Source organism: Phaenicophaeus curvirostris, chromosome 1 (genome assembly GCF_032191515.1).
Source record: "Phaenicophaeus curvirostris isolate KB17595 chromosome 1, BPBGC_Pcur_1.0, whole genome shotgun sequence".
Taxonomy (NCBI): domain Eukaryota; kingdom Metazoa; phylum Chordata; class Aves; order Cuculiformes; family Cuculidae; genus Phaenicophaeus; species Phaenicophaeus curvirostris.
Genome location: NC_091392.1, coordinates 168384136 through 168396285, shown reverse-complemented (window position 1 = coordinate 168396285; position 12150 = coordinate 168384136). Strand labels below are relative to the sequence as shown.

Sequence of the window (12150 nt, the reverse complement as noted above, 5' to 3'; positions counted from 1 at the left end):
TAACACTGAAGATCTGACCTTTTCTCCTTCTTTTACTGTATCTGGAGCTTTTAATTTAAGATAGAAACTGTGAAGTTGCGCTTTAATAGATTTAGCTATAATCCTTTTGCAAAGGTTAGAGCATCAGATCAAGTACACAGCATAATGTCAGTGGTTTTATTCTGCTTACTTTTATGCTTCTATTAATGTCACATGGATAAAGTTTATGACATCTGATGTTTTCTCACTATGTCTGTCCAACATACATTTATACAACTTAGAATGCACACTCAGCAGCTGATTCTTGACTGACCTGTATATTTATCAATTACACTTCCACATTTGTTGAATGCTTGCAGGTAACCATTTCCTAAACATAGTATTTATTATCTAGAATATAGATCCACTAGAAGCTATCAAAAATAGTTGTTTTCAAGTTAAAACTGATCATTCTAGTACCAGAGGGAAGAAGAAAAAAAATCTACAAAATAGCTCCTTTTCTAATATACATTTTTATTTTTCAACAATGAGCTCTGAGATGCCTCCAGTCCTACAAAGCTGATCCAGGTAACATTTGCAGAATGGCATAAGGACTGAAAGAATCCCCACTCATCATTAAGAAAGGTAATGATGTCACTCTTTGGCTTTTTATCACAAAATGTAGCCTTAGGAAAAAACCACAAAGGAAACAGTTGAAGCCACACCAATCTATTTTCAAATATAACATCTTTCTTCTTAACTTTAAGGAAAATTAGTAGTGTTTTTTTTCCCAACTAGTAGGGCAGTAGTTGGGAACTGGTAGTATTAAACTAAGCTTAAATGAGTAAAATTTATTATCTATTCTATATATTACATCTTTCTTTGTGCAATCAATATTACTGTTTTGATGATGACCCTTCATATTTTTATGGAAGTGTGTGAATGAGTTTCTGCCTTACATATTAATCAAAAGAGGAAATATAAAATAGCTTCTGGAGTACATGAGGATATGAATACATCATAGCTTGACTTATTTTTAACTAAATTCAGAAACATAAATTTACTACTTAATATCTCAAGGATAAGAGCTAGAAAATGACACTCAAGTTGAAGAGGAGTTTACTATGCTTCTTTTTTTCAATATTGTCTTATCTTGTCTTTTTTCTTTGTTTATTCTCTTTTTTTTCAGAAATATGATAAGAAATAAGATAGGGCTCTCTTAGGATCCAGTTTTTACAAAGTATTGGCTTCAATGGTAGGCAAGTAACTAATCCATGTAAATGCTTTCCAAGTCTTATGTGTCTTCATTTTAAAACGTCAAGAAGCCTTCATAAATTTGGTTACAAGGACCATATTCACTTTTTCAGAAGTATGCTAACATATTTTTATTCAAATTCCTCCTGTATATCAAGTGTTTAGCAGGGTCAGATTTCAAAAAGAAAAGCTGTTAAGAGGTTCAGTATACACAATGTCAACTCTTCAGACAGTTTCATACTGGCAATTAGAAGATCTAAGCATCTATTTAAAAATATTTAATAGGATATTCAAGGGGCATTAATATTTCTCCCTCTTCAATTGACTTCCTCCTCACATTTTTATGCAATAAGGAGCATGCACAAGTACTTCAGTCTGAGCAAAACAAATTAACCAAAGCTTAAAACCTCATTTTCTATTACATCAATTAGGATGAAAAAAATACGAGAAAAAGCAATCAAAATAACTTTAATGGATCCTAATTGTTATCCTAAATTATGGTTCATTTGTGACAAATTTTATGTGAATTGCCTATGCAGAAATTAAAATGCCTGTCTTTAGGATGCATCCTTATAATGAATACATAAATTTTATAACCTAATTAATAAATGTGAAGCAGAGATAATACATAAAATTTCCCTGATATCTTTATTCTTTTGCTAAATATTTTTTGCAAGTCACGGAAAAGTTTGGGGATTATTTTCTGGTTTTTTTAATGTTACTTTGTGCTTCTATTGTTTCTTCTGCTCCTTAAGCTACACAGTTAGAACTAAATTTGTGTATACAAAATCACTGCATCTTTGACCATCTTTGCATGATGCTAGTAGGGTCAGTGTATGTTACAAGAATTAGCCTTCCACAGCTATTGACCAGCAGGTATCAATACAAATACAGTCGGACCATTCAGTAGGTATCACTCACTTTTTTGTGCACAAGCAAAAAAACTTGTACCCTGACCTGTAGCACATGGTAATATCATTTTATTCTGTGTCCACAGTAATTATACCCTCCCTTATCATTAAACATTTATCCATTCAGAGCAAGACTTCAACATTCTTAACATATCTATGTGTAAGGGTGTACCAGTGAAGTTGGTGAGAAATGTCAAGGAGATAGAAGCAAAGGCTAGAACTAGTTCCTTTTAATCAGGTTTTTATCTTTTTAACCTTTCTGTATCATGTGGAATGATCAGTTGTGTTGCAGTTTTTGAAGAGTTTCTGAATGGAATTACTTTCACAGGCTAATCGGTCACAGCAACACAGCTTCTCTGTTGGGTTTCAGTTTTTTTAATTAAGGGCAGCAAATCATATAAAGATAATATTTATTCTTATTTTTTATTGTAAATTAATTCCTCACAATTATTCTCACAAGAATAAATTGTTTTGTTAAAAAAGCCTCAAGTTCCACTGAAGACTAGGAAAAGTGTATAAAAAATGTGCTATGCTTCATATTGCTGTAATAAACCTTTTCAGAATTGCTTATCATAGATCTTACCAGATCTTAGGTATCTGCCAGGTAACCACCTGAGCTAATCATATGAGGTCTCCTTTTCCAGTCAATGGAGAGAAATATGAGATGTTAGAGCAGTTTTTATCTGTCTTGTTTTAGCCATCTACTTTAGAAAGAGACTAATTGCTCCCTACAAGTGGCTATTCCTTGCTTTTAACCATAAAAGGAACACCTCCATTTGACATACTAAGATACTGTTGATATTTGTATTTGTTGATAAAAGGTCAGTTCACCTGCTCCCACACATCCAGTAGGAGGACCATCAGAATCATCAATCAAGTGATGATCCCAAATCATTGCTCTTGGGTGACAAAGTGCCTGAAAATGCTTTACAGACATTAAACAGCTGATTTCTGAAGTGCACGTTAAGGTTTTGATTTTGGCCTATGCCTTAAAACATAAACTCTACATTGCATCATCTCCCACACTTTTCATAATGGTAAAGTTGTTTTCCAGAAAGAAAACATGACAGATAGCAGATTGCCTTTGCAGAAGCTTCTTCTTATCAAATTCTTCTTTCTTTTCTATTAATTATTTTCTGCACAAAATAGTCACCAACTGCAGGTGAGGAAGACAGGCACTCTGTGGTTGACTGTGTTTAATTCCTTACAGTCTGGCATTTAGCATCGGTGAAAATTCAGAAAGACAGCTCATTTTTTTGTAGTAGATATTCAAATAAACAAATACTATTCCAAAAGGAATGTCTCCAACATAAAGATTGCAGTTTAAATTCGGGAAAAAAATCTAGGATCTAACCATTCTCTATTATCAGAGTATTATTCTTACATGCTAACTAAAACCTAAACCAAATACAAATGAACCCTCAAAGTATGTATAACTTAAAGATGCATTTACTTGAGCACAATGTCTCGAATCTTGATGAATCACTGGATTTTTTGGCAGCCATTTTAGTATCAGCCACCATAAAGGACAAGTTAACCATACGACTTACCTAGGAAAATTCCCCAGTGGAAAAAAAAATATTCCTAACAGTAGATTTTTCCTATCCTGAACAACTTCAGCTTCCCTCAACTCCAAACTAAACTGAGTCATCTGATTGGAATAGACTGATTTTTTGTTCATATAACATGTCTTTTTCAACCCCTGTGGATAAAACTCAGCTCTTGAAAAAGACAACTTATTTTAACTCCTCTTCACAGAGGGGATTTAAATTTTTTAAAAGTTATTTTAGTTTACATTTCTATGAAATAATCATGGAAGTCACGAAAAAATCAGGGAAGCATTCATTTGATTCAGGTATATATCTTTTGACTGTGATTAGATACTCAACTGCATTGTCAGTTATAGTGTTATTTTTTTAATTTTGCACTATGAAAACTTACTTCAAAATTATGGGAATTTTTTTAAATAAATGTTTATATCATATTTATATTTAAGTATTATCATGCACAAAAATTCATAAATTATTCCATGGCCATAAAAATATGTAGTTTGTCAAAACATAAAATGCCTCCATCACAGTAATAAGAGAATTCTTACAAATTAAATAGGTTCTCTCTTTTAAAAAACTGTATGTTTATTTACACACTGATACTGCTACGTCTTTGAGTAAGTGAACTAAACTGGGCCTAATCATGTGGTCATTTGTGACTACTGCCAAAGTCCACTGTATTTCAATGGTGTGGAAAATTACAATGTTGCAGAGTGATAAAGACATCCTACTAACAAAATAAAGTCCCACCTGAGCATGAACCTTCAGAAAAATATACAAGCCAAAATATGCCATGATATGATACTTTTTCATCTTCAAAAACCCCAAACACCTCTGTTGTATAACTGACATGTCACTTTTTAAAGAAAATGTATCTGCTGTGGGTTCTAAATATCAGCTTTTTAGAGAGACATTAAGGTGCTATTTCATCCTTATGAAGCTACTGCCATTTGCATGCCTTGGCTCACCTTAGGTATTTGAACTTAGTGACCTGTAAGACATATATATAAATAACCGAAGTAAACCAAATAATTTTAGGTATGAGTCTAATCTTTATAAAACCTTTTCATAAACTGTGAAGAAAGAGATGTTAGCGCCCTGAAACACATTCAAAGACATATTTCTCCATTGGCTATAGAAAAATTATTAAATTATGAGTTCCATTGCTGCGATCATTTGCTGGTTTGTACGTGCATAGATGACCATTGTACTATTAATGACATCACCAATAATTCAACTACTACACAGTCATTATATTTGGAAATTTTAAGCTTAGTATTACGTATAAATAGATGAATAAAGCTCACAGATTAAAGCCAACAAAGAAATCCCAAGATAAACATTACCTCAAAAATATACAAATATAAACAGGATTTACCAACTAAATTTCCAATGGCGCAAAACTTGTACTCATATGCCAAACAGGGTGGGAAATGAAATGAATTATTCCCAAAAGTTCCTTTCAGATATAAGACCTTAGCCTCCCTTAATTCTTTTCAGTTGATGGACTCCAGAGGTTCGCTTCCAGACTGTAGGTCCTGATCATCATGCTGCACACATTGAAAACCAGTGCTGGAGTTTACTTTTTAAACAAAACCAAACTTTATCAGGAGGAGGAGGGAGAAGTCTTGTTCCAAAAGACTGGTACCAAACACTAAGTAAATTTCAGGGGGGATTTTATTCCAATGGTCACTTTCTATTGCTGGTATGAACAGGGGTGTAACGCCTTTGGTTTCCAGCACACTGCCCAGGCTTCCAGGACTATTCCAAACAACCTGCATTACATAGATCCTACAATCAAAAGCACACAATACACATTCTCAGTATCTATGTATCAGTGAGTTGTAGCCTTTCTATCACACTGAACAAAGTCAAGCCCTGACCTCAAGGGGCAAGGGGGAAGGGAAAAGATTAAAAAAAAAAAAAAAAAAAAAGGGAAAAATGTCTCAACGTCAAAGGAGCTCAGCTTTCAGGTCTGAAGGAGCAGTATTTTGTTCTCCACATCTGAAGCAAGCTCAGAAGCCAGAATACTCACCTCTGCCAGAATAAGCTTCTCAGCTTCTCAGGCAACAATTTGGCAGCTTGTACTATGATAGCATAAAGCAGTTTAAATGCATGCTTGCAGAACAGAAGGTTACAGAGATGGAGGCTTCAACTGCCAACAAAAGATTTTTGCTTGTGAATCCATCTCACAGTCTAATGAAATCTGCTTTGCTTTGGCCCATATTCCAGTAGTGGGAGGAGTGAATAACCACAGCTGCAACCTGTTCTGTGAGTATGTTTCAGCACAGTTTTTTTGTGTGATGGGCACAGAATAAAAAGTGAATGATGGTACATTTTACAACTCAGAAATAGGAATAGTGAAACATGTGAAAGATGTTTGTCTTTCACAAACAGTTGTTTCGATTTTCCAGATTTTTTTTGCTTTCTTTTTCTTGTTTTTCTAAGCACGTTAAAGAGGTAGCCCATGTTACAGCAGTCTGTCTGATCACTTTACTGATGCTGTCTAGGCAACAGCATAGCAAGTACCAGATGACAACACAGAGAGATGGTACTGCACTCAAATGAACCCTCTCACTTTCCAGGTACATATTGTATTAATGTTCAATGGTTAGTTTATTCCCTCTTTGGAGATGGAGAACTTTGAACTTAGCAAGGGATAGCCTTAAAAATGTACCTCACATTGCATTCATTCTAACTGTTCTCCATTTCCATAGTCACTGTTTCCCTGGGTCTGCCGGAATTTATTCATACTGACTTCTCAGGAATAGTATGTTGCACCACATTACAAGGAGACACAATCACTAGCAATCTCCCCGTAACAGTAACAACCACTCAGAATTTACGGATATCCAGTTCTGAGCCCTTTTCCAAGCAATTATTATATGCTGCATCAACAGAATGAGAAAACAGATGATTCCTAATATATAATTGCTCCTTTAATGAAGTATCCTGGATAAAAGTAGGAAGAGTACTGTTGCATTAAAAAGATAAAAGGTCTGATGTGTGGCTTAGACTTGCTTAACCAAGTCGGTTGGTCCATGGAGGATTCTCACTGAACAGCTTAATAAGGCTGATAGGACCAATATTTGTTTGTCAGACCCCATTATTCACTGGTCAGATGCACAAAGTTCAATCAGTAAAATAATTTATTGCAGCAACAGGTATAACAAGTTTGAGATTGCTGGTGATAAATTCACTCACTGCAAAATCGAGCTAGATCTAAAAAAACACGCTTATAGTTAAATACAGATTTCCAGCTAACATCCAGCATGGTTGGAGATGTAAATCCTACCAAGGAGATGTGCTTGCTTGGGGAGAAAAGACAGATTTGAGCCCATAAACTCATCCCATAGGTGGAGTTCCATCCTAAAAACAGGGGATTCTAGATGTCAGATTTATACTCTTGGTGAATCTTCTTGTGAAGTGAGACCAAGTCAATTATTGCATGCCAGCTGGCCCTTAGCAAAGTCTGTCGTGTCGTCTCCGGTGGGAACCAATGGTTCAGCATGTCCATCCAGACAAAGGAGTTGTGGTACACAAACAGGAGGCAGGGGGCAGTGGTCCTACTTGATTTTACTGCAGCAGCTTCTGGCTGTGAGATCTGTTCCTCACCCCATACACCACTGAGTTGATTAAATATTAGACCACAATCCACTTCATCTGCTTTGCAAGGTAAGTAAATTTTTCTCACCTTCCTACTCTCCACTGTTGGTGCCAATGTGCCTGAGAAAGTCCAGTATATCACAAATACCAGTTCATTTTGTTGTGTAACTCCAGAAATTACTAAAGACTTAGTGTTTCAGTGACAGGAATGGAAAACATCTGCTCCAGATGGACACAAGATCATTAGAGCAGGGATTGCTCAAAAAAAGTCCTAAAAAAACTAAGGTGTCAGTCTCTGCACTTGGTTAAGCTAAATGGGTATATGAAGACCTGAACTATGTGAAAGGCCACAGTTTGTTTTAGGATCAGAAAGATATCCATTGTAAGAAGATACTTGACTCCAAACTGGCTTACATCCACAGATGAAGGAGGGTCACAGTGAAATCCTTCAGCTACACTGAGGAACCTTGGAAGATTCTTGTATTGTATACGTGGACAGTAGAGCTGATAATTCAATCCCAGAATGATGGCTGGTGTTGCACCAAGGTTTTGTTAATGCATAAATTAATGAGGAACATTATATGAAAACATGAATCTTGTTAATTGTTCCAGTACTGGTAGGAAATTTAATGGGATCAAAGGTACATAGGATTTTTGAAGCATAGTTGATGCAGAACATATGTGGACACATAATCTGAATGAAGTTTTGCAGATCATGAGATGACTACCACCTTCCCACATCCTAAACTGAAGCAATCCTGACAACAAGGCTTTTGTGGGTAAATGCAGTTTTATTGACTTCTGAATAGAAGTTTACAACAGGTATCTGCTCCAGGAACTGAATTTCACAGTGGGTATTCCATATCCAGAAGTAAAGTTTATTTAAGGTCTACCACCATCTGGTATGACTTAAGACCATTTTTCTGTACTCTCCATTAAACAACAACTAACAAAGTCTTTCAGGTCAATTCAGTTACCTCAACCTGTCCTTTTATCATTCATTGCAGAGTTCCTGGAACCATTGATTGGCCATTGATCATTTCATTCATCTGAAATGAATGAAAATTCACAAGGGCTTATTCTGTGAAAGTGCAAAGTCAACCATCCAGTGGCAAAGCAAATGTAGCAGCACAGCAGCAGGTAACAGTCTCCTGAAAAAAAGTGCTAGATAGAGATGGTTCGTATTCACAGGGGTCTCTAACACGGTGCCACAAAATAAAAAACTCTTGAACTTATTCAATATGTCACAGAGGTAGAGGCAAAGACCTTTACAATATGCACAGTATATGGTCACTTCAGTTCTTAGTGTGATAAGTATCTCCCGGAGGGAGTAGTCTGAAGCACTGTAAACAGGCTACCATCCCAGAACCAGGGATTGTTTCATCTGAGCAGTTGCCTTTAATAGTATACATCCAACCATTTACTATATCTGCTAAATCAAGCTTGTCTGGGACTTGCCTCTAGCACTGAGGCTAAAAGGAAGGAAATGGACTCAGTTATACACTAGACTCTGTCATCCTCCAAACCACAGTAGTCACATTCAAATTGTACATTGGAAAATGATCGTGTGGCTGCCACAACCCCTGGCATGTATAAGCACTATAAATGGGCACAAGCCAAAACTATGCTGTTTATTCATACAGACAATTGAGTTTCAGAAATGAAAAAGAAAAAAATCCCCTCAAATCCAAAAATCAAAACCAAATAAACAAACCACCCTGGCTTATTTAATTAATAAAGCTTCTGTTCTGAAGGAACCTAAGGACCTCTGTGCTTAAAGGCAGTTTCTTCTTACTACATCCCTTCTGTCTGCCCTGTGTGTGTTGTTAGATATAAAACTGACAGAGAAGACACTTGACAGTCCTTTAATTAAGAACTCTTGCAAATAAAATCTAATTAAAAGCTATGCAGTAGGGCTTGAACCTCTTCCATGTATGATCCATGCTCTATATTTTTTTCCAGGTGTGCATAAATAAATCAAGTGTTTTTTGTTTTCTGTTAATTAACTGAATTTCACTTTTTCAGTTTCATTAACAGTATGAAAGCACTAGACTATTCTTCTGATCACTATTGGGAACACATACTAATTAGATGTTCTGGTGTAGTATAAGGAAATCTATAGTAACTTCACAGCTCTGTTGTAACTTCAAAGGAAGGCTCACAGAATCATCAACAGCAGCAAAATACCAGAAACTCAATCTCTAGTTCCAGCACTATCAAAAACATTAAAGCAGAATTGCAAATAATGAAAACTCAGGTTCTAAGGTCAAGAAAGCAAATGAGGTAAAGTAATACTCATTCATGACAATTCTGCGCATCCAGGCTATACCCAAGGTTTGTTAGAGAGATTGCTAGTTGGATTTGGCTAAAACTGCCAGGATCAATATAGATAAGTGAAGTTTCTTTTTCAAGTGTAAACTTAAGAAGAAGGTGTTTGTTAAGTCTTACTTGGTTTCCAATACGTGTTAAAACTAAAAGGATAATGATGCATTGTTACTGCTGGAAGTGACAGAAATCAGAGATCCTTGTTACCACCTTCAGTATCTAATTCTTCAAGGTGACATTACAATAGCACATAATGTTGTGATTTTCAAGGTAGTTTAGGCATTATGTGACAGTTTAAACAAAAAAAACATTAGCGATGCAAATTCACATGAGGAAAATTACACTACCTGTAGAGTTCTTTTCTCATCCATTTGTTAAGGCTGTTCCTTAAGTACCTAACTACAAGAAGAGAACTCCAAGTTTTCCACCTCATATAATAAACAAAGTACATCACACGGCACAGACAGATCAAGGAGAGTAAAGCAGCTGAAAGTTTTATTCTTTTGCACAAGGTGGAAGGAGTTTGCTTTTTCTCATCTTTTCTAACTTCATCCAGTCTCCAAAGTTCTCAGAGATAAACAATAAAATTCCCAGATTGCATTATTCGTATTGAAAATGGTTATGTATCTTTTTGCTTCCTTCTGTTCTCTTTCTTTCCTTAATCTACACTTACATGTTACTTTTGTTGTCAATATAACTGTGCTGTGGGTTTGCACATGATCTTTTAATGAAAACTGAGGCAAAAGAACCATGTAGTACTTCAGTATTTCCACAGTTTTTTTCCCAGAGGACGCCACTATCCCTCATCTTACTCTTAGCTCCTCTTCCTCTTAAGCTTCCTCTTACAGAGGTGATTTAACAATACCAGTAGGACATTTTGCTATCCTGTGAGAAGTTATTCTTGACTTTGCCATTGTATTCCTGTGACATTGATTTTACATGTATATCTAGTAATTAGATTGTATCTTTCTCATGAACAATAAGAACTACTTACATCATCTTCTTTTCATGGATCCCTAGCTTGAAATCCTCTGGATAATATACATTCCTGAACAGCAAAACCATAACTGAAGGAAGTAGGCACTAACCTTTGAACATGTAGAGTATTATAAAAATTAAAACCCTCTGACATTCCTAGAACCTGAATTTCTCAAATATGATTTTCAAACCCAGCATTTTTAACTTAAATTATGTTTATTTGTAGTTTCTGTTTCCTATTAAGGAGATGAAGTTATTATCTCATAAAATAAATAGCAGATATCCTGATTAAATATATCAAAGCAAATAGCAACTTATGACTAGATTAATATATGTGTATTTAGAGAGGATTAAGACTGCAGGATATGGACTATCCATTTTAAATTGAAGCTGAAATCAAATACTCAAGAAGCATCAGGATAAAATATTGTTAATTTAAACAATATGAGGATGTATTTAGGAAACAGAAATAGAAAACAGAATATATTTTATACTTACATGACTCATAGGCAAGAGGAGACAAATTCAGACCACAAGTCTTCTTATTGGCATTTCCTCTCTTTTAATTCTTTTATTTTATTACTTTAGTATTCTTTCATATTAATGCATTTCAGATACATTTTGCATAACAGCTTGTTTAATAAGGATAAAACTCAAATCTATTACACATTAAAATGTAATAAGTATTCAAAAGGAAACTCTGAGTCATTAAGTCTAAGTTGTGAGTTATTCATAAATTTACATTACACAACAATTTAATATTTAAAATTATAAAAGATTTATGTTATTATTTTAGTTGAAATATGACTAGAATAGTAATATAGAGTTATTCTTTAAAAAATACAGCTGTTCTTTAAATGAGCTCATGTAATCAGAATCGTGCATATGAGGAACTCTTGTTTTTTAAAACCAAGGAAAAGATATAATTTTCTATTCTCTCCTGTATTTTCCAAGCCTGCCATATTTAACAGTTTGGAGATAAGAGAGAGCAATCTGATTCATCCCTAGAAATGGTAAATAAGTGTTCTGACTGATTGAAATTCAAAATTAAAAGATGTTTAGAAAATATTTATAATTATTTGGAATTTATAAAAATCCCTATCAACATCTTTCTCTATAGGAAGTATAATTATGCAGTACAATACCTGTATATGCAAACTGAACAAGATCCCACAGTGCATTGGGGTCTATACCTTCCATTTTGATCTCTTCTTGTTTGGCTTCACAAACATCACTCGTAAACATGGCAGCAAAGTAGTCAGACACAGAACTGAGGACAAGTCTACAATAAAAGTTAGAAATAGGTGCCATTTACATTGATATCTGTATTAGAAATTTTATATACATATATATAACTCCCATCAACTTATTAAAACATATTTTCATATTAATTATAAATTATCAGGAGCAATATGTTATTAATGCATGTAGGCAGCAAAATACAGCATGACATTTAATTCTAATTCTGTTTTGCTCCCTGTGATATGAACACAAATACTGCCACTCAGAATTTCTGATAATTTCCAGTCATGTATAAATTCCAATTATTAGTGAAACACATTTCATAC

The 12150-nt window shown here is 34.7% G+C and overlaps 1 protein-coding gene across 2 annotated transcripts in view; it reads right to left on the bottom strand.

The window, feature by feature from the left end:
- KLHL1 (kelch like family member 1) overlaps positions 1–12150 on the bottom strand; it is a 210313-nt gene that overhangs the window by 117710 nt on the left and 80453 nt on the right. For both annotated transcript variants that reach the window (XM_069880485.1, XM_069880476.1), the window contains one exon: positions 11728–11864. In XM_069880485.1, coding sequence (XP_069736586.1) covers positions 11728–11864 — 137 coding nt within the window. The remainder of the gene's footprint in view (positions 1–11727; positions 11865–12150) is intronic.